Below are 26923 nucleotides of genomic sequence, written 5' to 3'. Positions count from 1 at the left end.
TTTTTTTTAGAGTATGTGTTCTAGGCTGGCTGTACACAGCTTTATCCTCACATTACCACCCTTCTGCCTGCATCCCTTTCTACAGCATTTGTCCCCAGCACTGGCAACTGCAACACATCACTGACACTGAAAGAGCTACAACAGCTTATACAGCACCACTATGGATCTTTTTCTGGGTCAATACATCACTGTGCTAAGTGTCTTCACTTCTGTGAACTTATTATTTAGGGGTTTTCACCATTTTTGTAACCCACAATTTGCATGTTAAAATTAAACTTATTCAAAAAATGTCAGCTGTGCTTTCTGACAAACCCACATACATAAAGTGGTCAGCCAAGCCTGTTTCCCAGGGAATTGCTGACAGACAAAATCACAGCTACCAAAATCATGATCTTGGTAAAATCAGCTTTTGTAAGCAACTCTTTCTGCTCTAAACTTTGGCAATGAGATGTAATTAATTTCTATGTCTAAATTCAGTTTGAGTTCCATTTTTTGAAGAATATTCAGCTCAAAACAAGTGGTGGGAAAGAGATTATATCCTGCTGCCAGTCCGATATAGAAAGCCATTTAGAATTTAAAGGCCAACATCATTTCTATAATGCTTTGATATAAGAGGTGGTAGCTGCTCATCATTATTTGGAGTTGTTACCTGTAATAGCAGACAATTTGGTACACAATGAGCAGTTATTTGTAGCTTTTGAAAGGTTTTTTACAATGAGCTGCATAATCAAACCAGTTTTGTGTAGTGTATCAGTCCTGGGAAAATATTAATCCGATCAGAATCCTTAAGAAGGCTGACTAATGCTAATGCTTACTGAATAGAAGTTTTCGGAGTTGCATGCAAGAAACACCACAAAAAAATGAAGAAATACAAAAATAGTAGTTACATTACTGAACTTTGCTTTCTGCATTGAAAAGTCAATTTTGTGAGCTATGCAATACATCAGAATACGATAAATTAGAAGTATTCAGGTGACACTGCAATTTTAAATTTTGATTACTTTAGAGCAATCCAAATTCAAAGCATCTACTTTCTATTCATTCTTGTTGAAGACCAAGTCCTGCATTCCACCTGCACATAGTGTCTTCCTCTAGCTGTAAAGTGGACATGAATTTGGATTCTTAATTTTCCTCCATTTTCTACTTCTTCTGAAAAAGAAAAATGTACAGCTTGGACAGATATGAAAAAGAAAAGGAACTCTGTAGTAGCATTTTACAATCCATGACTTTGTAAAGTGTCTAAAACTCTGATGAGCTTCTAACAATAATCTTTATTTTTAATGGGTGCTAACCCACATGCCCAAAGTAAAGCATCTTAAAATGCTAAAAACATAAAAAGTTGTGAACTGTTATTTTTTTCTAGATTGTCCTATGCTTTTTGAAAATACTGTCACCCCACTGCTTGTCTCAGAAGAAAATTACCATTTTCCTCTAATAGCAGGAGCTAGCCAATTTCACTTTACCTAAAGCCATCTTTTCCAAAGAAAATCTATGGCAAAGCTAAGTTCTGTCACTGGTGTTTTTTAATAATTTGTAGGGAGTGTTGCAGGGTGACACTAATATTTTCAGTTACCCTGGTTGTTTTCAAAGTTGTTGCATCCTAAGCAAGTAGAAGAGCTATTCTATGAAATCCACTCTAGGATGGAAAAGCATGTAGAAGATTTTCACAGAAAGGAGTAGAGTGGAGAGCAGACAATATCCATTCCAACACAAAGCCTTAAACATGGCTGGGATAACCAGTGGTGTTATCCACTAACACAAGCTGAAGTTTTCAGTGACTTTCTGACTAAAAACTGGTCCAGCCAGCTCTGTACTTCTTTTTCTTTTCACATCACTTCAGGCTTTAATCTGCAGAGGACATTCTGGGGTCAAGCTCTGACATGAGTGGGAGATGAAGTATTATCCCCAGTTTAAACTGTTTGCAAGATAACATATCTGAAATAGTCACCCTGGTACTTTGTGTCAAGGAGTGAAGAAGCTATCAGCAACTCTGCAGGTCAACATTCAGAAAACTGACATGAAAGAACCTTTTCTTTATTTTTTCAGTCTGTGCTGAAAACAGTTTAGCTAGTCCTACAAGGCTGGTTTTACAGTTTGCTTTGATTGCATATGCCAGTGAAAAGGTTGAACTGATCTGAACTTTGTGAGATGGATAGCAGCTGTTGCACTAAGCTGTTTAAACCCACCAATTTGGGCTTAAACCTTGGCTGAGTAAATACAAAGCCTTAACCATACATAGTACCCATAATGAGCTTTCCTCTTTCAATTTCTGTGAATAGAAATTATTTTTAAATCAACAATATTTTACTGCCAGATTTCCCAATACCAAATTTTCCATTGCCAGATACTGAAGTATCTTAAAAAAAAAAAAAAGCAGGTGAGTTTATTTTCATTTTTCGTGAGTGAAATTACTGTTCATCACTGCTGAATGCAGTACAGCTCTCTCCTCCCTAAAAAAAAGTTTAAAAAAGCCTAGCATTGGAATAATGCAAAAATCTGAAAAATTATATCTTTGTGTATGTGTGTGCATGCCTAATACATCTCTGGGAGAGGAGAAAGGAAGATAAAGTGGATGAAAAGAAATGTAAACAAAACCAGCCTATGATAGTGTGTGCACTTCCAGTTGGTTTCTGTAGCCTTTAAAGTCCAAAAATCAGTATATGCATATAATAGGAAAAGTTCCAAAGTATTCTTTCTGAAGTCACAAGGTTGTTGCCTTATCACTGAGTAAGGCATCTAATGCTGACAAAAGTAGGACAATAATGCTAATTTTTTTACCCAGGTAGAAAAGAATCAGTGAGCAGTTAATAGTGTAGAGAAAGAAACATTAGTTCTGAGACATAAGCTTGTTACAATTCAGAATTATACTCAACCCTATAAAATCTGAAGGTCCTTTGCCCAATATTTCAGCCCATCACAGAATTTCAGAGGGAATACAGAACTTTTCATTTAGTGGCAGCTTGATGTAGAAATGTATAGCAAAAAGATTTCTCAGTATCTTACTGTAAGTATTTCCTAGACAGAAATGTACACAAAACAACAGATATTTTGTCAAAATAAAACTCAACTATTTTCCCAGGAACCCAAAAAGAGATATGCATTATGTGACTATTTAATTGCTTAATTAAGTATTTGCAAACCTTGGCAGGTTTCATTGCTGCTTTTAAACCTCCAATTCAGTAACAGATTCACACAGCTGCTAAGATTGTCCAGTTCAATTAGCAGTATTTCATTAGAACCAGAGGCCTCGGGTGTAGGCCTTGGATCAAAGTTTAGGGTTTGTATCCATCCTTCTTCTTCACGCCCATTGATGGCAAAAGACATAGATTCGTGTGAAGGGCTTTTGGGCAAAGCCAGGTGAAGGTCTTTTGTTACTAAGTGGGTTCTGCTATTTCCTGCTTGTCTGGTTGTGAAACTTTAGCAAGATAAACTAAAACAAAAAAACAAACCAAATATTTATTCCCTTTTGACACAACATTTGGGAGCTCTGCACAGTGCAGTCATTGGTGTTCAGCCACCATCTAACTCCCATCCTGAGGGCAACTGAGAGCTCCTGTGGGAGCTCTCCTTGGTCACTGCTCATAGTCTGTCTGTGTGCTTAGCACTGCTTTTCCCAACCCACAAGAATTTTCATTACACTGTCTGTAGCTGGAGTAGAAACTTCTTTCAAAGGGTAAAAGAGGAGCTTGTCACCATTCCCTTGTACCCTGAGAAGCAGCATTCCTGTGTTCAAAGTAAGAGCTTTGTGTAGGATCTCATGTAAAGTAAATCTCAGAATGCCCATTACACGGATATCTGGTTAAATACTATTTTCAGTGCCTTCAATTTACACATTCAGCAAACAACAGCAAAGCATGGCATTCTCTCTAATAAAAAAATAGAATGCCTCACAGTGTGCTGTGTGGTTTTGTTTGATTTGTTTAATTTGAAATTAGGAAGTTGTCACAGAAGTTCAAATCTCATTTCTTCCTAAATTTTACATTTTTACCTGCAATAAAGGTAAAGGCGATATGGCTGCTTGATTTTGGTGGGTTTTTTAAGTTAAGGTGATTTAATTGATCTACATTTAGCAGGATAGATGGCATTAATAAACTCATCAGAGAACCCAACAGAATTACATACATACAATTATTTATGTATATGAACATTTGTATGGTAATAGTTGACACCAAGGTAAATACTAAATTTTCTCACAAATCTATTTTCTGCTACTTCTTTCAGCTATACTTAGAGGTAAGGTTCAATCCTTTTCCCATAGCTATCTCTTAGCATGTGTAATTAGGTACTCCTCTTTTTTTGTTTCCATTTCTCTCTTCTTTAGCTCCATTTCATAAACTGATTTCCTACCTTTTCTTTTGTTTTTGGAAAGATACAGAAGTTTACTTTGGAACTTTCTGTTCTGTCTTTTGGGAATTCCCTTCTCACTCACACTGCACTCATTTTAATGTTTCTAAAGCTGTAATATTTGGTGAGTCCAAATATGAGTATGTACTACATGAACTATTTTTCACTACAGCAGAGGAAAGCCTTTCATTTTCATCAGTCAGTGTACCAGGACAATAAATATGTTTTATGTTCTAGCCAAATGTAACTTTTTGCTTCCAGAAGTTACTGAGGACATCAAAAGCAAGAACCTTCTGGATTCTAGTAACTTTTTAAAAGAGGAATCTATAACTTGTTGACTTTGGTGGGCATGAATTCTAGAGTTAACATTATCTTCTCTATCTAACAAATGGTGCTGGCACCTCTTGGCAGAGGAACAGTGAATGACTTCCCTATGACCAGCTGGAAGCTGATGGCTTTGATTATTTTCTAAACCAGTTTTAAATGCTTTGTATATGCAGTGTCAGACTGGCAAGCTGCTGCTGCCGCCGTTGCCTTACCATACTCTCATGTGCCTCCTGGTAACAGACTTCCAGTAGGAGTTGATGTAAGTTTACCAGCAACAATGCCAGTTGCAGGAGGCAGAGGTTTTCAAAACATTATGGAGTGTATTTGCAGAAAGTTACGTAGTGAGAAGTCAGGATGATGACCAGAGACACATTCATGTGTGAGAAGGAAGGCACACTATCACATGAATAAGGAAACAGCACGTGAAACTGTACAGAGCAGACACCTAAAGGCCAGGCTGTGAGACAGTTCAAAACATCATGGCAGCTAGTGAACCAATACATTAGCCTGGTCTGAGAAGGCACATACACAGAGATTTCCTTAAATATGCAGCACTTGACTAAAAAGCCCTAATTGACATTAATTTTACACTGCACAGGGCTTTATCACGTGGATGTAATTTCACTGAATGGTGACAAACAGCTTTTGTCTGGAAACTAAAGTTTATTCATGCAGTCAAGCTTGTTCATTTTTACAGCAGAGATTACTTAAAGGTGGTACATTTCAAAGTTTATATGTATATTTCAAAATGCATTGAAGTGGCTTGTATCAGCAATAGTTAGAAGTCAGCAAGAGAGGCAGTCAGGCTTTTCCCACTACACTGACATGTCATGAAGCTTGTAGCACTTGCATTAGTCTCTCGTTAGAAATTAGTAGCAAACCATCATTTTTGTAATACAAGAAAGGACTCTGACCTGACCGAGGACCAAAAATTACTTTTATTTTCATAACTGCATTTAACTTTCATTTAATTGCTAGAATGAATCAGAACACTGCAAAGTTCTGCATCTTGCTCAGCACTGAACAGTAACATGACTGTTAACGATAAAAGACTGCAAATAGATTTTCAGAGTTGAAAATCTACCATGAAAATTAAAAGGTAGATTCACAACATAATCATTGAGTGCACTTCTGCTGAAAATGTCTAGCAGGTTACAGCCTGTGTGACATGTCATCACTCCTGCAGCCAGAGTGCTACTAATTTACTAAGGAAAAAAAGATTTTGATATGGAAGCATCTGTGCCATTTTCCATCTGTAATGACATTTTCTGTGCTTCACAAGTAACAATAATCACAATAAAAATATATTTCAGGAAATTTCATAAAGCATACACAAACAGGATGTGCCCTTCCTGTGCACAGAGTCAACAACTGTTCTGTGACATGTAAAACTTCAAAACAGAATTCAAGCGGGGCCTAAGTGATGTACAGGCTTTGCACTGTCCTTTGCCCATGAATGAGTACCATAAACAGCATGGAGGTATCTGAGTAAGTGAAGAGTTAGCACTTACTGAAGCTATTGATGCTGCTTCTGTTTGTATTTAATATGATTCAGAAGTACCATCAAATCTAGAAACACCAATTTGTTTACCACATTTGGATGTGATCTGACTCTAAGAAATTGAGGAGAGATGAAGAATAGCATCTGCTTTTATTAGTTTCTAAAAACCTTCACAGTATGTGGCACTGGTAGTGACAGAAAAGGGAGACAAGATTGCACTGGCATCTTTTCTACCCAAAATGTTAATGTCAATCATAAGTAATCAAATGGCTACAGTAATTATCTAATCTGTTCCCTGTATTTTTATTGCTTGAAATGTATTTATAATGCTTCTGTTGCCACAGGATTTGTGAACACATGCTTTAGGAACTGCTCCTGCACATTCTGTACATGCATGTAGGCCTCACTGGTGTGCGTCATTCCACCAGCTTCATCACAACTGGGCAGGGAGAAGCAGCCTCATGAAGCATAGTTTGGATTTCTGTGAGAAGCCTGAACTGCTGCAGGCACTGAGCTGATGTGCATTTTGTCCTTTTGCTGTTGCTAACATGCCTTGCAGCTTCACCCATGTGCAGTGTGATCGATTGTACCGTTTCTAGTATCCACCTTCCTCTCGGGGCTAGCTTATGGCTTTGCCTGAGGCACTGCGTTCTGCCATAAAGCCACAGTCACAGATTATGAGTCTGATGCAGGTGGGAGACAGAAAAGAAAGAGGCTGGAATCAACAAGCCCAACTCAATGCCAGGGTCTCATTAGTCCCTTGGCATGGGCTCAAGCCTGCAAGTACTGCTGAATGATCAAGGAAAATAGGTGTTTGATTTTAAGAGCATGGGACTTTCTATTTGGAGATGTATGTCTGTGTGCTTAGCATGCACCACATTTACCTACTGATAAGAAAATGAAGATTCAAGTAATTAAAAATCCCAGTCCCTTGGTGATGCTGGTGACTTAAAATTTCCCTGGTAAGAACCCTAAGATCTTTTAGGAAGCCTACCATGCCAAACATTGTGTCATGTTTAATCCTGTACTTGTCCTTTATATGGTACTCCTGTTGACGTCAGTGGAAACTTGACTTGTGAGAGTACAGAAGAATCAGGCTGAATGGATTTTTTCAACAGTAAAATTGAATGGAAGGAAACCTTCTGAAAGGTACCAAAATCTTATTCCTTCTTACAACATAAAGAGATGTTTTTTGCTGTGTTCTTCAAGGGTTCTTACCTGTATGGGTTTGTGTATCTCTGTATTTACTGACTGTTGATATACTGGATAGCACAACTGGCAGATTTGAAAGTGACTGATGCAAAGTATCTATAATAATAGAACAAGGAATGACTAATAAATGTGTAACATGCATTTCCATTTGTTGTTCTACATCACACGCCACAGCCATTTCTAAATAACTTCCATGTATACAGTTTTGCCACCACATTTCCATTTTGTGGTCGCTAAACCATATTGAAGCATGCAAATGTGAGGACACACACTGTGTTAATCATTAATAAGCTTTAAATATTTTCTGCTCATACTTGAAAGGGTCTGAGAAATGCCTGTAATTTTTGTAAGCGATTTCCAGTTGGTTACATTTCCTGTTACCCATTACACAAATAGACTTTTCTCCCTCCTTTTACAAATACAAACAAAAGACACAGATTTTACAATGCGGACTGTAAATGATGAAGTCATTCTGGTGTTGTTATTCTAGATTTACAATGACCTCACTGAAAAGAGAACCTAGACCCCCGTGGTTAAATCACAACAGAACAAGATTAAAACCAGATTTGAATAAACCATCTTAATAAGAAAATAGGGTTAAGTTACAATGTTATTTCCGTACCGAAAACTGCTCAGAGCAAGACACAGAAAAGCCTTCGACCAGGACCATCTGCAAGCGCACTGGGCTAGGAGCTGCCCCTCGGGGCCAGCCCGCCCCACCGAAGCGGCACGAGACGGAACGGAGCCGCCGCTGGAAGGGCTGCCGAGGTCCGATCCCTCCTGTCCTGCCACAGAACACCGGAGCGTTGCGCAATAGGAAAACATCTAAAATATGTATTGCACAGTTCTGGTCTCGCTAATCCAGCCTCGAGAGCGGTAGCTGAGCCGCACTCACAGTTAAGCGTGTAATGCCTCAATGATAAGAATTACACGTAAGCGCAGCTCGACCTGCAGCTTCTCCGGAGGCGATCAGGAAAAACGCACTACGGAGCAGTAAGCGGTGACGTGCCCGTTTTTCTGAAGACCCACCACAGCTTCTCTCCGCAACTCTGCCGATCTCCGCCTCCAAAACCTGGCACCTACGACAAACGCTGGCTGCAGGACCCTCGGCACTGCTGAACTGCCCTCTTCCCTCTTTTTCCTCCGCTCCCGGCAGGGAGCAGCACCCGACCGCCCTGCCGCGCCACGCACCCGCACGTACACACAGACACAGACACAAGACACAGACACACAGACACACACACACCGCGGGACACACGGACGCACACCCGCTCCCTCTCTCACACCGCACTCTCGCACCCGCCGCCCGCCCCGCACCGGCTCCCGGCACGCTGCTCGGCCCAGCCGCCGGCACCTCCCAAGGTCACGGCGCCTCACGGCGCCCCGCAGCGCCCGCAGGTGCGCGATGAGCGGAAGGAGGGCGGGAGGGAGCCGGGAGGGAGCCGGGAGGGAGCCCGGCGGGAGCACGGCGGGAGGGAGCCCGGCACCCCTGCCCTGCTGCGGCCGCTCCGAACCGCCTCGCACTACCCGCCTGCCTGCTGGGGGCGCTCTTCACCGGGCCCGCCACAGCTCCGCGGCCGATGGCGGATTATAAGGGACCGCTCTCCCCGCCCCCAGCGGAGTCTCCCTCCGCCCTCGTCCGCACTCCCCACCCCTCCTCTGGCCGAAGAGAAGGGCATGGAGTTGGCGGGAGCCTATAAAAGCCCCTGAGAGCGCGCTGGAGCCACGGTGCTGTGACAGCCTCCGCGGGCAGAGCAGGGCCGCACCATGTCCCACCACTGGGGATACGGCAGCCACGACGGTGAGTGCCCGGCGGTGCAGGACACCTGCCGGCAGGTCTCCGGGAGCCGCGCCCGCTGCTGCCCCGCGGAGCTCTTGTTTGGAGCGGCAGTGAGCTCGGTGGCGCTTTTTTCTCGTAACCTTGAAATGCACCTGCGTCCGGGCAGCCTGTCCGGCGCTCTGCACGCTGTGCCGGAGCATCTCCTGCTTCCCTGCTGACATTCCTTTACTTCGGGAAGGGAACGATGGGCGCTGCTCCACAGAACGGGGTGTCCCCGCGGACTCCCCGGTACAACCCCCGCCTCAGCCGCCGAGGCTGTGCGGCTGCCGGGTGTCTAGGTGCCCAGGTGGGATCTCTGCTCGCCTGTGCTGCTGTTGCCGCCAGCCCACACAAGTGGTACGCAGTTAAAGGCTGATGCTGGTGTTCGAACATCCCGATTTCCAGAGAGAGGGTTTCCGCTTATATCCCCCGAACTTTGTGTCTTTCCCCACTGAGTTGCTTTCCGCTGTCTTACAGGACCCGCTCACTGGCATGAGCACTTTCCCATCGCCAATGGAGAGCGCCAGTCCCCCATTGACATCTGCCGCAAGTCCGCCAAGTACGACTCCTCTCTGAAGCCTCTTAGCTTTAGTTATGATGCCAGCACGGCCAGAAACATCGTCAACAACGGGCACTCTTTCAACGTGGAGTTTGATGATTCTTCCGACAAGTCAGGTGAGACCTCACCTTCGTGTGCAGGAGGGGAATGACAGAAATTGCTACTAGCACTCCTACTAAAATGCATTCTAAATCCGTAAGGGTTTTTTAAGGATGAAAACATACAAAAATATTCTGGCATCTGTAAGGTGAGGATTCAGCAAACAGGAAACTGAGATCCCATTAGAAGAAAACTAAAGCTATATAGGCAGCTAAATTCCAGTGAAGTGAATTGGTTTATTTTTGTATAAATCAGAAGGATTTGGATAAGGGCTTGGCTGTGGAAAGAAAAAAAATTAAGCGTATTTGACAGGAATAATTTTAGGCATAGCTTATCATAAGCTACTGCTCAAATGGTTAAAAGAAGAGGCAAAATACATGGAAGGATTTGGATAAGGGGTTGGCTGTGGAAAGAAAAAAAATTAAGCGTATTTGACAGGAATAATTTTAGGCATAGCTTATCATAAGCTACTGCTCAAATGGTTAAAAGAAGAGGCAAAATACATGGTAGGAAAAATGGCCTTAGAATAGCAAAGGATTACAGTTAACAACTTGAAGTGGAAATAGTTTCTTTGGTTATCAAAATATTATTTCATATTTCTGAAGCCAGTATGCTCCCAGGTTAGTACAGAAACAGATAAATTATTAGAAAATACCTCTTTGTTCTTTTATAAGTCAAAAAAGCATTATCCCTGGCATTTCTTGATGCTGGGCTTTCTAGATAAAGTGTCTGATGGATTCCTACAAAGTTTGCTAGCAGGCAGTCGATCCGCAGTGTCTTGCTGTTCATTGTGCTCTGTGGTGAAATTAAGCACGAAATCCTGAAAAACCTTAGTAATCCTTACTGAAAGGAACGGCCTTTCTGATGGGCAGACTGAATCCAAGCTGTCCTTGCAACGAGGTTTCTGTATGTTGTCTTTGACTGTAGTTTTTCATATGGCTGCATTTGCAGAAGTCATCACCCTGCCACAATGAATGTGCCTTTATCTTTAATTTGGACAACAAAAACAATCCTGTTGTAAGTCACTAGCTTCTCTATACACTGCCTGATTTAACTTGCTTGAGCAAGTGTCCTATTTTTCCTAAGTGCTTTGTTGGGTATGTCATTTAGGGAATGGTGCTGAAACCAAATGATCCGTGCCTACTAAAAATACAAGGTTTTTGTAACTAATGTAATACAGCAGTATATCAGACATTTAGCAGTGCTTTTAGAATTTGACTTCATATTTTAACTATATTTTTTATTCTGGACAATATTAAGTAGTCAGATATAAGTGTTAACAGTTGTATAAATACACATAGGTCCATATGCAATTTACAAAAAGCGTCAAAGTTGATATTTGTACAGTTTTAAAAAGGAGAGGAAAAAGGTATTCTGACCTCTGTTTATATTTTTGAAATACTGGGAAGCTAAAGGAGCTGCATCATGTTCAATTAATTTAACAGTGTCGTGGAGAATAAGGTAAATGATCCAGAGTACAAAAAAAAAAAAAAAAAAAAAAAGATTTTCCTACCAGATATGTTCAAGTCTACTCTTGCTGCCATCCTGCTCTCACTGAGCCCAAAGGAATGAGGTTCAGGTCTCCACAGTAAAAAAAACTATTGTGTTCACTTGGTGTGTACCTAAGTCTGTGAAAACAACTGTGAAAATCGAGTTGTGAGGAAAAAATGGCAGGAACATAAAATAATTTAAAGAAACGTCTGCAGGAAGAATGCTCTTTATGAGAAGTCAGTGCAGAACCAGAACATCTGTGACAGGGATCCTTTGACAAATAGGCAGTGACACAACTTTCAGAGTGGGAGGATAGGAGATGCAAGTAGAAATATTCTCAGTATCTCTATTAGTGAAGCAAAAAATCATTATTCTTTAGAAACAAAAACCACTAAATAGATACCTGTGAAGCTGGGTATGGGTGGATCATTCACTACTAGACTTCCTATTGAAATTTGCAGTGCACAGAATCTACCTGGCAGCACACTTAATGGCTTCATTTGTATGCGGTTAACTAGGTAACCTACTTTCCTTACACAAAATAGAGCTGTCTTTGACTTGTATTTGCTTGATTCTGAATTTGAGACTCAAATGTGTTCTTGCTTAGACATCACACAACAATCACAGGGAGAAGCTAAGTGAGGTTATGTGATGTGCTGGTATGTTTTACAAAAGACAGTGGAATAATATCCTGTAAATACTTCCCACAGGCTGTATTGCTTGTTTCTATGAGCTGTCCCATATGTGGTAATGCATTATCTGTAGTAGTAGGTGCAAAATGAAGTAATAAGATAATTGTTTGTGAATAATCTTCAAGATGAGTAACTGCACACAAAGTAGATCCATTTCATTAAGAACCGTCAGTCTCATAACTAACAGCACTGAAGCAAACTGAACAGCAGTTCTAGGTCTTAGTGTTTGATCACTCCTGCTCTTCAGAATATACAAAATGCAATTTAAAATATAATAAATAATATATAATAATAATATAATAAAAATATACTATTTCAAATTTTAAAAACTCCAAGCAGGTAGTAATAGCATGATAAAAATAGGTATTTTCTATTTTGTATGCTTGGAGCCTTTTGGAATGCTTTCTTGGGTTTGTATGTAGAAACTGAACTCTGAACTTCCCCATTCAGTTGTTACTTAGTCAGTCTTTGCTTTCAGTTCTTGCAGTTGCTTTCTTAATTTTCATGTCCACTGTCTTTTAATAGTAGTGGAACATAAAGTATTTGTAGTCATTAATCTTTAAAAGTCTTTAATTTCAAAAATTTCTTCTTCATTTTGACAGCAAAAAGTCATTATGATAAAAGTTTCACTAGGAATAAAACTTTGAATTCAGGTTCATTCACTCTCATGATGGAACCAGACCCTACATGTATGAGTGAAGCAAGTGATGATGATAATTCTTAAAATTAGATGTGTAACTATCATACAGGAATTCTACAGCAAAGGAGTCTCATTGGTACTTCTTTTAACATTAAATGTTGCATATTCCAGTCTTCTGTAAGGACTTGCGTATTGCTTCTCTTACTTTAAAAGACAGAATTAAACAGCGACCTCTCAGAGCCATAAAACCACAGGACATGACTGTCCTCAAAAAACCCTCAGGAGCCTGAAAGATTTTGTAACATGCATAAAGTGTGTTCCCTGTGTGAGTTTTTCCAGAGAGTCTTTGAGAATTTATCTAAGTTCAGAAATTCAACTGAGGCATGTTTACAACAGTAAACTCTGTAGTTTGTATTTTCTGATCAAGTATTTGATGAGATTATAAAAGAAGTCAATCAGCCATTTATTCTGTAACAAGAATGTTAAAATATCATATTTTAGCTGTAGAACCTGACAGAAGTGAATTGCAGCTATGGTGTCAAACTCTAGAGACTTGACAAAATGTGCTGGTAATTTATGCTTGTGGCTAAGTCTCTTAATTGTTTCCTTCTCCTTGCTGCTGAGCTAGAGTATTGAAATTCAAGTCGGTGTCCCAAGAAAATCTGACATTTTTGCAGATACTAAGTCATAGTAGAACTTAAAAATGATAAGAAGACCTTGAAATTGAAAATACTTTATTCGCCTTCATGCTAGCTCCCCTTGAGAGTCTTTCAGTAGTTATAATCCAATATATTACTTGATTCTTTCTATAATTGTAAATATTAATGCATACACTTCAGCTGTCTTGAATTATGACTCACTGTAAATAAACTCATCTATTTTGTCACAGTGGTTATTGAAGAGCCAGTGCATTATCGCTGCTCAGTTGTCAGTGAGTTTCTTTGAAAATAATGCCATTGTTGCTCTTCTCCTACACTTCCACCTCAGCTGGTAAATGGAAGAAGAAACATGTAGGTCTGCTGTCCTAAGGCACAACTCTTAATCAAAGTCACTGCTACTGGTCTATTTTTAGGCTTCCCAGATCTAAAGATATAATATTAACCATGCCAGAATAATATTGCATGTCATCAGTGTAGGGTCATGCATTGAAGGTCCACATTGCTTAAGCAATGAATGTGTTGATCCTTTGGAATCAGAAATCAGAGAGCTGATTGATTATAGATTTAGGGGACTGTATTCAGACACCTGCTTATGTCACACGTAATGTTGTGTATGGCTTAGCTAAAATGTCAGAGGTTTCAAGGGCATATGATCTTTAAGTCCTTCTTGCTGTGAACTGGGATCACCAGAAACTGCAAAGTCTGTATAAACAAGTAACTTGAATAGTTCCAGTATTTCCAGGAACTGGAAAGGAAGATGAGAGGGCATGAGATTAGCCCTGCCTGTTTCAGGTCTTCGGGATGGGGTTGGTTTGTGGATGGGTTTTTTTTTGGTTTGTTTTTTTTTTGGTTTGTTTTTTTTTTTTAATGTTAACATGCAATTTCTGAGCAGAAATTTGACCTGAATTGCGCATTTAACAATCATGGAAACTTACTTCCTTCCCTTTTGCTAATCCCTCCTCTAGAGGTGTTTTTAATGCAAAACCAGGAGAAACTAGTCAGCTGTTATCAGCTGGGGCCACTTGGAAAAGTTTATTTTTAAGTTGTAATGAAGCTGTGTGCCAGATGTCACGATTACCACTCTGCTCAGCTGATAATTTGTTTATTTACTTACAGCCATGTGGGATTGCTGCATATTCAGAGGCAATGCTCACACCTCGAGTTTGTTAGTCCTTCATTAGATCTGAGTGTAGTATGAACCCTGTGCAGTATACAATTTTCAGTACAGTGAGCAGCCACTGCATAGTATTTAAGTATTACTATTAGAAATTAAATCAGTTGATACTTTCAAGAAATACTTTCCAGTTTGGTTCTTAAAAGTTGGTGTAAGCCTATATAGTGTGAAATGTGAGGGCTGAAGGCTGGTCAGAGACTCAGTACAGCATCTTATGATACTCAGAGAATTTCTGTTTGAGAGACTGCACGAGAAATAAGCTCTACTAGTCCCAGGGAGTTGGAGGTTAGGTTAAGAACCTAAATGACTTTGTATCTGAAGCAGGTCAGAGTCTTCCTGGCTGCTGCCCAGTCTGGATGAAATAGTTCAACTGAGGTGAATTGGAACCACTGACCTGCTGCAGATACACACGTCTTCAAACTTGCTGTGTTTTGGCAGCTGTTTAATTCTGGTCTATCTCTGTGGAACATCCTTGTTGCCTTATCAGGCTCAATTTCTAGCAAGGTCAGAAGTAGGTTTGTTTTGGTTTTTTTTCCCTTATGATACACCAATATTTTTTTCTCATAGTGAAATCCATTACAGACGTTTTCTGCAAATATAAGCCCTACAGTCAGATGCTTCAATGCTGTCTTGCTCTTGTTGCTTGTCATGACACAGTGTCCTAGGAGAAATGTCTGAAAGACATAACGTAAAGAAGGAAACATCTCACAAAATGCGACTCTCTGTACTCCACGTTTCCCAGAAGTGACAGCTCACCCTAACTGAACTCTAGCCTGTCAGATGGGAAGCCCATCCTTGCATAAGAACACAAGACTAATTCCTGAGCATCCTCATAAGAGCCTTTTTCATGTCATTAATAGTACATGGTGCTCAAGTAGGGTTTTTTTCTTGCCTCAAGAAATGCTTCATCTGCTTTGTCTCTTCAAGTCCTGTTTTCCATTGTACAGATGTCTGTGTACACACAAAAGCTTACCAAATATTAGCACTAATGTATGTACTGTGCATATGTTTACATAAACATATGCCTAGAATATTATTTACACGTCACATCTACTGTAGGCTGATACAAAATCATAGTTTTATTTGTGCTAAAGCAGTGTGTGTGTGAGAGGGCTGTTCTTAAAGGTAGATGCTTGAAATATCCTTCTGCTAGGTTTTTGTTTGGTGGAATCTCAATTAGAGATTGAGATTTGGAGCTTTTGAACATCTACTGTACTCTAGTGGACTCATTGTTTCTACTCCTGGAAGGAGCTTTGTAGTCAGTGATTGTCATTTGAAGAACACTTTCTCCTCCTGCATTTTCTCAGATTAACAAACTTTACAGTTGTATTTCTTCTTGTCACACTGATTTGTGTGACAGGAAGGAGTTCAGTCTAACTCATTAAACAATCTTGTAGTTCCTCCATTTTGATGAGTCCTTTGACATGTTTATTGGCTTTATGAGATGTATTAGTCTTCTGCTCTGTATAAAGAGAACATTGCATAGGAGTTAGCTAGATAACAGTAATTGCCACAGTATTCCTGCAAAAATTTAGACGTGGATGCTGCCACTTTCTGAGAAAAGATATGAAGTTGTCCACAGTATTTTTTACAAGGCTGTTCTGTTTCTCATTGGAAGGATAACTGTTCACCAACTTTCCTTTAAATAGAACAGTGAAGGTGTGCAGCCTCAGTAAACAGCTGTACCAGACGCAGCAAAATCCCTTTGATTTGTGTGTTTTCAAGTATCCCGAGAAAGTATCATGGAGTCAAATCAACTTCACCCTCTGTATCCAAGAAATCCCACAGTTCTCATAAGTCACATAAGTGGAAGAGTTTGTGTGGTTATTTGATTTCCTGAGTTAATGGTGCTAATACTTGCATTCACCTAATTTAGACCATGTTACGAGATCATTTAACAGTGAAGTATAATTACTGGATGTTGCTAGTATAACCTTTCCAGTATAGGGTAGAAAATAGAATGCTAATGGAAAAAAAATAACCATTTCTTAATCTAAGGAAAATAGCTCCAAATTTGTCTTAATACGTGTCTAATAGTGGAAAAGAAGAAAGGGCACTGTCAAACTGTCACCTCTTGGGCTGTAACACAAGACCAGGTCATGATGTAAACTGTCTTGAGTAAATGGTATCTGTAAGAAAAGAAAGTTTTTTCAGCTCATCTTGTGCTATCTTCAGACAGCATCCATCTGAAGCTGTGCCATAAAACAGAAAGGATCACAGCTACATATGTATTTCCAGGATGGTTTTCAGTAATACTGATTTCAAAAGTAAGGGAGCTAATGATGAAATGCTCAAATATAGATCAGAACATCCACATCCTTTTTTAAAAAGGGATGGAAAGATTGGACTTTTATTCAACGTGGCCTTGAGGTATGATATTCCTGCCACATGGAACATAGACAGGGAAGTTGCTGATATGAATGTTGTTCTGATTCTCTGTGAACTTTTATAGTGCAAAAGCTGGTAGCATTTCTTTATGGTTTAAAAAGCTTGTTCTGAAGAAAATAGCAGTTCTATCATTGTTACTTTGCCTTTTAAGTTTAGTTTAAAGCTTTACTTTCTTGGAAAGACTGAGAAGTATTAAAAATAAAATAACTGCTTAACATAGGCTAGAACAAGAAGGCCATTCTGTAATTAAGCCTGCTGGATTTGTATTCATTTCACTAATCTAATTATTACTTTCTTTGAATGCTCTGCTGTGAGTCAAAATAAGCTAGTGCTGGATTTGAGAACCACAGAATGAGAAAAGTAAGCAAAAACTGCGAAGAGATTTTTCTGCATCTTTTGGGGCTTTGAGACTATAGCAAACTTTGTGTGGAGGAATAACACTGCAAATGAACTCAAGAACATTGCATGGTTCTGCTTTTCAGCATGCTTTCCATTGATTAATAATGGCAGATTAACCTGTGCTGTGCTAGTGCTTTCTGAGGTGAAGGAGTGGTGGAACCTCAGTCCATTTGTACCTGCAACAACCAGCAAGGCCATGAGCTAAAGGAACCTAAACATTGCAACTCCATGGCATCATTTTAAAATGAGACATGAAATTGTATGCATTAAATGATTTTGAATCTGTAAAGACGCAACAACCAGTTGCTTCATTTCCAAAAGGAACGAATGCCCTTCTACTGCTGCTGTTCTGAAAAAAGTTCTCAGATTTGTAGTCCCGTGCTTGAAACAGTTATGTTTCTTGGCAGCTAGCAAATGCAGAAATGTAAAAGTAGAATAAGATACATTCTTATTTGATTACTTTAAGTAGACATTCTTCTTTGGATCACATAGCTTGGAAATAGGGCAAGTCCTAGTCTCTTGGCTATAGTATTGGAAATTACATAGGTTGCAGTGGAACATGTATTCATGTTTTTCAAATAAAAATACTTGTTGGGAGACTTCTAAATGTATTTACCAAAGGAGCCCTAGGCAGATGCTAGATTTGTCCACTGAACCCAAATTTTGCAAGCATAGGGAACACTGGGGGAAACTTACGTATTTTTAAGAAATCTTACTTCATTTTCATGTATTGCAGATTTTTAGTGAAATCTTTGTCACCTTATTGTTTATATCCATGGCTGGTGTTGTTCATGCTTGTATATAATGAGACTTTTTCAAACCTTCAGCCACCTTTTCCAATCAGCATTTGATACATATTTTCACACATGTATGTATTGTGGTTGTGTCTAGACTAATTGCAGACTGAGAGGAAAGCATCTTTACTCCACAGAATCATTTATGGCACATACTTAGAGCACACTTACATGTAATATCTGATGTCAGCACTCTTCTGTCACTTTATTGTATATATTTATAGAGAGTAATCGGTCTCTTAAAATATCTGACGCTTCAAATTACTTTTTGTTTTAAATTTTTAAATATTAACAATTTAAAGATTTAATTTTGAATTTGGATTTGAGATGCTTAAGGAAAAAAAAAAGAAAAAATCCCCAACCAACCCACAAACTGGTGTGAAACCTTTCTCTGATAACTTAGATAAATAGCTCTATTTAATATAACTTTTTGTTATTATTCTGTGCTTTGTGCTGCACTGGAGGAGACATTGTCTGTGCCCTGAGCATTTTGCAATGGTTGGGCTTGATCCTGCATATCATAATGGTGATTGGTCACAATTGGAGTAGAAGGGTAGACTAACAAGCAGAATAAGGGAGCTTGCTCTTGTATAATTTAAAGTGTGGCTGGGAACTTCACTCAGAGCAGTCCCATAGCACAAGTAATGCCAGATAATAGAGAGCATAAATAAACAAATAGGTTCCAAAAAGTCTGTCTCTGTAGGCATTGACATTTTTACCACAAAGGGAAGGACAAAATATTTTGAATTGACATCTCTGCACTGTCTTGTCCTGTGCCTAGAGCTTTACCTTGCTGCAAGAAGGCTAACCCATGGCTAACAGGTGTTCAGGTTTAAATTGGAACCAAAAACATTTTACTCAATCCAATCTGCCACAGGATTTGCAGGATTAAGGCCTAAATGGATGAGTGTCTAATATGAAAGGACAGACTACATTAGTACATGGAAGATGATTCAGTCTTCAAATGTACCTCTTTAGAATGATTCTATGTGGGTCTCTTACAAAGGGCTTTTTTAATCTATTTGGTGACAGAAAAGTTACATCTTCCTCATCACTTGTAATACTAGCATGCCTGTTAAATTGCTGATGAGCTGCTCACTGTAAGGTCACTTATTTTTTTATGCATTTATTATCAATTTTGGTGTATTGCAGTAATGTACCATTGAGGATGATCTGGAGTAGCATGGCAGCATGCATTGAACTGTAAATCACATAAAATACCTGAGACAGCTGTTTCAGTCTGAAGGGAGAGTTGATAACAAAAATTAATTTTGTGAGTTGCTAATAAAAGTTCTTTTCTTTGCAGTGGTGCAAGGAGGAGCACTGGATGGAGTCTACAGGCTGGTGCAGTTTCACATTCACTGGGGATCCTGTGACGGCCAGGGATCTGAGCATACTGTGGATGGTGTGAAGTATGATGCAGAGGTAGGACATGCTTTACCTTCTCCAGTCTTCTTTGTATAATGAGGGCGTTTTTTTAAGTATTCAACCACAGTAGTACTTTGACTACAGATCTTCATAGGAGAAGGTTACCATAGACCATTTTGATATGATGCCACCTTAGAACATAGTCCTTGCAAGAACAGGACATTAGAGTTGCATTTTTTCTCAGCTACTTCATGTCAAAGAAACAGAAAACCCCACATTAATAATACCTGTTTTTTCCCCTGCTTTCTTAGTGACTCTTGGAAATTATGACAAAGGAGAATTGCAGCACATCTGAACATGCACATCCCCTTTTCCTAGCTTCAATTTTTAACATCAGAGGTATTTATAAAAGCAGCAGAATAATTTTGGGGCAGATATTTTCATATTTTGGTAGCAAAGAATCAAGGCGAGCTATGAAGAGAGCGGACGGTAAAGTGCAATCTTACTGTCTGGCACTCTTTGTGATACCCTTGAGATGCTGGATGTCTCTCAGACCACTTAAAACTCCATATTACAGTCTGATACAGAAACTGAGTGACTTTAATGCCTTACATCCCACCTTTCCTCATCATCTGTTTAGAAATATACCTCTGGTTTCTGTAACTGACTTCTAAAATATATTCATAAATATACACTTATGGAACATACCTGTGATTTGCATTGACAGATAAAAGAAATTGCCCCATAAATTCATTGGCTCTGCTGCTTTTTCATGAGAGAAGTAGCTTTTGCCTTATGTGAGAAACTTTCAGTTGCCTTCTGTCTTTCACAGTACCATAGTTACTTGTTAAACTTGACTTGCAGTGTGGAGAAAGAGCCTGATGAACTTAAATTAGAAACAACTTGGAAATTAAAAAGAAAACAACATCCTGGCTAACATGACCTGGAGATTAATTTCATATTCTTTTCCAAATCTTTCCAGTAAAGGGCAGGACTGTTTTTTTTTTTTTTTTTTTTTAAATCTTCAAATTGTGAGTCAAATCTGTAGTTAATGTGTCTTCTCTGCTTCTTCTGACACTGGCAATATATATCAGTGTAGTAAGAACTCCAGGATATATAGCATTAAAATACTACATCGAAATCCTGCGGGCTGTATGTGGGAAAAACTTATGCTGAAGATAACAGGAGAGTCACCACATGAAAAGCAGAATGATACAGCCACAGCTTGCCTTCAAAACTCACCAGGGAATAGGACTGAGGAGCAAAATAAAACACATTACAGAAATCTCTTTGAATAAATTAAACTTTAAAATAGATAAATAATTCAACAAATTCTTAACTGTACACAAAAGCTTTCAAACCTCAGCAGTAAAACACCATCTTACTCTTAATAAATTGCTTCCCTGCATCTTCATTTGTGAAGTATTCTGGATGGAATATCATCTTTACAATGCTTCTTTGTTTTCTTGCTCCTAGCTGCATATTGTTCACTGGAATGTAAAATATGGTAAATTTGCTGAAGCTGTGAAGCATCCTGATGGTTTAGCTGTGGTGGGCATCTTCATGAAGGTTTGTTAAACTTTTTCTATTATTTGTCCAGCACATTCATTGTGTTGAAGAGGGGAACTTAAGAGCAGAAAATGCAGAATAAGGCAGCATTTGCTATACTGCCCAAATCCGTAGCAAACTAGGTGGTGCTCCAAATTCTTACCTTCCTTTATGTGTAAAGAGTGTACACTGGCCATGGAGTATGACTGCCATCCGTCACTGTGGCAACCCTGTAGCAAGCATTCTTACCTTCATCAAGGTAGTGATGCTACCTTAACAGTGAAAGGTGATGTGCATAACTGACCAAGTTGTGTGTGTGAATATGCAGTGTGACCAGCCTAAATATCTATTTTCCTTCTCTTGTCATTGTTAAATGCCAGAGTGTTTTGTGCTAGTTGAATTGTCTTGACAGCTAGCTGGAGGAGATGTCTGCTCCAGCAGTATGTAGTATTCCATCCTGGCCTCACTGAGGGTGACTATTTTATTAGGAGGGTGACTTCCATAAAAGAAGAACAGCTTAGGTCCAAAAATAAACCCACACACCGTAATTGAAAATAGCTTCATTGTGTCCAGTGTCCTTGGCTGACCCGTTTGTGCTTGATGTCAACTGGCATGATTTTACAGAGCCTGTTTAAGTCACTTCTGCTGTAATACTCCTATTATGTAATGAAATACAGCTGGGAAAAAGTTTCCTGGAGAACTGTAACAGAAAACTAAAGGTGTAATGAGAATGCATGGTGAATTTTATTTTCATATGTTTTTTGTTGCAGGTGGGAAATGCCAAGCCTGAGATGCAGAAGGTTGTGGATGCTCTGAGCTCCATTCAAACCAAGGTGATACTTGTTGTCTGTGTTGATGGACACCCATCACAACTGTGCTGTGTTATTTTCTTTGGAAAGTAGATTTTTTTACTTCCCAGCCTTCTGCATATATGAACTTAAAACAAACTTTCCTGCCATCAGCACAGGTGCTCCTGTAATGCTAAAAGCAAAACAGATTGGAATGAAGTTGAGGTAGAGAGCATGGAGTACTAGAAACAGTGATTATTTCCTATCTTTGTGACTACATTTCTCTCTTTTAAATGTATTTAAACCTATAGCATCGGATTCATCTTCCTAATCTAAACTACATGCCTCCATCCCCTTTCTAGTCTGTGGTAACAAATGGAAAAGGTATTTCTCCTCATCTGTGCATCTGTGGGTTAAATTTCCTTTTCCCAAGAGGGCATGCTTCTCTTGGCTATTTATAGAGAGAGTTCAGAAAAACAGTTTGATCAGGATATATCATTTAGGGGGAAAATTATTAAATTGTATCTTAAATATTTTGTGCAGTGTGTGTGTGATTTTTAGTGTGCTGACTAATGAGAAACTAAAAGTATTTAGTGAGCAATTAAGTACCTTCATAGTGGGTAAAGACCAATGAGAAATGTGGACAGGAAAGGTAAAAAATGACACTGTGCTGTCATCTTTCTCATTAGGCTCCCTTTGTGGTAAATGGATAATGCTCCTTACTGCAATGGACTCTCCAACAGGTCTCACAGATTTTGTGTTTCCAGTGCAATCAGCGTACGTGGCATCTGAAAACTCATTGTTTTTTAGGCAAGGTCAAATCTTATCTCTGATAAGACCAAGGAACATAAATGCAGCATTTGATGAGAAGCAATATCTTGAAAATCTTGTAAGAAATATATTGCTGAGAGTATTTCATCCCAAAGGTACTATAGTTGGCATGCAACACTTGATGCCAAATTCCATTTCTGCCTTCCTACAAACATGGAGCTTTTCTGGGAGACTTCACTACTGCAATCCTAGTGTGTGTTTGTGTTCTCTCCCTGACATCAGCCCATCTGCTTACTTTATTGTAGGGAAAGCAAGCTTCCTTTACAAATTTTGACCCCACTGGACTCCTTCCTGCATGCAGAGACTACTGGACATACCCTGGCTCACTGACCACTCCACCACTGCTTGAATGTGTGATCTGGCATGTTCTGAAGGAGCCCATCACTGTGAGCCCTGAACAGGTACGTTTCCAATGGATGGTGCCAGTAGATGTGTACTGGAGTTGCAGAGATGGCTTCAGTTCAGCCCACCAGGTGATCTGTGAAGTGGCAGTGTAGAGCTGTGCAGAGTATAGCTAGCATCATATGTCAAAAATATCTATCTGAAGTGGTAATCCTCTTCTGACAGGACTCTGCTTCTGCCTGTGGATGTAGTTTGCTGTAGAATGTAAGACTGTCTTCTATTTGGGCACTCCAGGGAAGATGGGGAGGGAAGTTGAAAAAATTATCAGATTTTTCCAGATACATAGTTAGAGCTGTCATGTGGTAAAAATCTGGAAATTTGAGGCATGCATGAAAGGACCATTTGCACATGCAGTTAATCCACCATGTACTGTGAGCATCAGCAGGTTTGCTGTACATGCAATTACCTCTCTGGGTGTGCTTGCCCTGAAGAGGCCAGGTTTACAAAGCACCTGAGGAGCATGTGTGCTGCATCCACAGTCTCACACTGTAGAGCTGTAGTTGGTTTGTTGATTTTCCAGCATTTCCAGGATACTGAACTCTTTTTGCAAGTTCTGTTTGTCACAGAACAGACTGGGAAATCCTACGCAGCTTTGTGATGATTCTAACAATGCTCCCATTGTTTGGAAGAGGCAAAATTTGCAGATTCCAGAATTCTAGTGCCTAAGAAAATACTCTGTTGACCAGCCTGAGAAGGATAGTCTTCCTAGTAGGAAGAGGCTTGTGCAGATTAAATCACTCTTGGCCCCAGCTTTCTGTACCATCCATTAATTAAATTACGTACAGGCAAGATTCCATTTTTGGGTTCAGATCTGTGTGCTTGAGAGATATAAATAGAATCTAGAGCCTATAAATACAAACCAACCCTGAAGGGCTTTAGTTTAACCTTCAAATTCCTAAGTATCTTTTATTGATGGTAGACATGCTAATTCTAGGGGGTTTCGGATATAAAAGAAAATGCAACTGAGTTGATTTAGAACATGTGATGAGCAAGAACTCTTGGAAGTAATAACTGTAGCAGTGATCAATTGTCATTAGCAAACTGCAAGGGAGCATTAAAGTTGACACTACTCCAAACTATTCCTATTACTGCTGATAATCCAAAGTCTGCAAATACGGTTTTATTATAAGGCAGGAGCACACCCACCACAATAGTGGATTTTTTCTACTATACCTACTCCAACCACCTACAAGTGGTAAAAGTTACCACTTATTTCTCCCTTACACATCTCTCCATGTTACCATCAATATTTCCACACTATGTGGCAGTTTGCTTTCTCATTCCCATACTGATCAAAACAAGAAACCATGTATAAGAATATTGATTCAGGGTTTAAGGTGGATAGGTTTTCCGAAGCTGAATGTAACAGCATGGTGTAGCAAGCCTGCTATCACTTGTTGTGACACAGCAGATGCTGGCAGAGGTTGAGCTCTCAACATTGTTCTGGTTGGTCCTGATGGTAAAGTTCAGCAGAGACGGGTCACTGCTGAGGCCATTTTTCCTTGAATGTGGAAAAACCTGGTTTACAACCTGACTTGTAGGAAATCCTGTGTTCCACCTACATACATTCATCAGCAGTTCTACCTGTCTGAGATTGTTTGGGGTGGGTTCTTATTTTGGCACAATCTTTTTGTGAGTTTTGGAAATTCCCATTTAGACATAAAGGTGCTTTTGTTACATCAAATTGTGCAAACACCAGTTGTACTTTAGGAACAAGTACCATAACTATACAGTATGCTGCTGTTGATGTGAAGCAGTTTTCCCCTCTCAGAGCATTTGAAAATCAGGATAACTTGAATTAATTCAACAGCTTTATTTTGACCCAAGGGTAAAGCCATTTTTTGTTGTTATTATTTCAAGTGGACTTAAAAAAACAGCCAAAACTGTATAACTTGCAGAGGATTCTGAAAGGATTTCAATTCGTATCTGGATCAAGGACAAACTACTCTTTGCTTGCGGAGTTCAGAAAATGTGTGTCTATGTCCTTGTTTTTTGTGCTTTCATAGTTCTTGCCAGGATATTTTGTGGACAGGAGAGGCTATGTCAAGGCTGGAAATGATGTGGATGAAATGCAGACACATGGGCGCTCATGCCATCTCTAGGCTACTAATACTGGCAAAACTTTGAGCTGGAGCTCTGGTTCAGGCTCAAGATGTGTAGTTTCAAAAAGTCCTACTGAAATGAGAGAATGCATTTGAGTATATTTGTGCCTTTTCCCACAGATGTGCAAACTCCGTGGCCTTTGCTTCAATGCTGAGAATGAGCCCGTGTGCCATATGGTGGACAACTGGCGCCCATGTCAGCCTTTGAAGAGCAGAGAAGTCAGAGCCTCCTTCCAGTAACCTCAGTGCTGAGAGTGTTAGGAATTGCTGTGTTTGTGAGGAGCCCCTTTTGCTAAGCCCAAATCAAACTTTGCCATGTGTGCCCAAGCAACATCATGTCTCCCAGATCCATTATTTCTTTTGCTCTGCATCTGAAATGCCAGCTATTGATAAGTGAAAGGCTTTTGACTGAATGGGAAAGGGGTCTTAAGGTGTGGGGTTGGGGGAGGCAGGGAGTGGGTGGCTGTGTGCATTTTGGTGACTATTACTGCGACTGACACTTTGTTATAACAGTGAGTTGGCTATTTGGGAGAGGGTATGGTGGTAGCAAAATAAGCCATTTTAAGAAACCTCATCCACTGGTGTGATAGTACACATAACTAACGATAACTTGAAGCTTTGTAAGAAGCACAGGAATACAGAATCTAGCTATAATTTAGAGAAAAAAAGGTATTTTGAGAAAGTTAAGCAAAATGAATATTTAGAATTAGACTTCGTAGATTTTAAGAAACTGACATGTAAATATTTTTGAGACTATTTTGCATTTTTACCCGTGCTGTCAACAGCCTTAGTTACGTCTTAATGGTAGTGTTGGGTTTTTTAATTAAAAATGTTCTAAATTAAATGTTATCTTTAAAAGTTGTTACTACCATAGAAATAATACAAAATATCTTTTCATTGAAATAATATATGTTCTAATTTAAAAAGGAAAATAATATTGTATTTTAGATAACTTCTCTAATAAATCTATACTTCTATTTTTGCTTCCCTCGTGTTATTTTAATTCTGGTAAAGAGTCACTGATCTGTTCACATGCTGTCATAATTACTAAACATATTCATTGGGAATTGGCTTCAGTGACACTGAACATGAATGCAAGACTATATGGATATCTTAAGAAATTTTCTCTAAGTAGGTATCTTCTCTCTGATAGCAGAAGGAAGTGTTAATTTTGAGCAATCACTACAAATTGTCATCAAAATTGAATGTATAATGAAAGATGCTCTCACAAAACTTTTGAACAAAATTCTACCGAAGAATGGGCTCATTAGATTTTGGTGCTAGTTTTCAAGTTAATTTATTAGGAGTGTGCTACCCTGTCAGGATTCACTTTGTAATTTATAAGGTATCAGTTGAGCAGGCTACGTTCTGAAGCACCCGGATCTTGAAATGCGTGCGATGGAAGTGAAGATGCCGTGAAATGCAGACCAAGAGCTTCAGAAAAAACTGTCAAATCTCAACCTTTGAAAGGCTTCCACATTTTAAATGCCCACCATCCTACCCCCCCAAAAAAAAACCCCAAAACCAAAATATGGATTTTAAAACTCTAAACCCATACCTTGACAACTACAATACTCTGAATACAAGGCCCTAAGACTGCTTGAGGAGTGGTAATCTCATTGGTACATGAACAGCTGAAAATTTATCCAGGCTGGTACATGACACAGAATGTGAACTAATGGCTGGGGTAAAAACCTGGAAATGCCCTTGAGGCTCTAGCAACTCTTGCAGTAAAGAGTTTCATATCTTATATTCCATCACACTTCAAGGTTGCTCCATAAATAAT

At 39.4% G+C, this 26923-nt stretch overlaps 1 protein-coding gene across 2 annotated transcripts; it reads left to right on the top strand.

The window, feature by feature from the left end:
* Positions 1-8943: 8943 nt before the first annotated feature.
* LOC137471368 (carbonic anhydrase 2) lies at positions 8944-26114 on the top strand. 2 transcript variants are annotated; one of them, XM_068185627.1, is made up of 7 exons: positions 8944-9185; positions 9681-9878; positions 19405-19523; positions 20943-21035; positions 21785-21847; positions 22879-23034; positions 25258-26114. In XM_068185627.1, exons 1-7 carry the CDS (start codon positions 9152-9154, stop codon positions 25375-25377), a joined length of 783 nt encoding a protein of 260 aa, XP_068041728.1. In that variant the 5' UTR covers positions 8944-9151; the 3' UTR covers positions 25378-26114. The 2 variants fall into 2 exon arrangements, with proteins under 2 accessions (XP_068041728.1, XP_068041734.1); XM_068185633.1 differs by lacking the exons at positions 8944-9185; positions 9681-9878 and adding an exon at positions 17245-17265.
* Positions 26115-26923: the final 809 nt, after the last annotated feature.

The sequence above is a fragment of the Anomalospiza imberbis genome, chromosome 1 (assembly GCF_031753505.1).
Source record: "Anomalospiza imberbis isolate Cuckoo-Finch-1a 21T00152 chromosome 1, ASM3175350v1, whole genome shotgun sequence".
Classification (NCBI taxonomy): Eukaryota; Metazoa; Chordata; class Aves; order Passeriformes; family Viduidae; genus Anomalospiza; species Anomalospiza imberbis.
The sequence above is the reverse complement of the archived record's forward strand: the minus strand, read 5'-3'. Positions and strand labels throughout refer to the sequence as shown.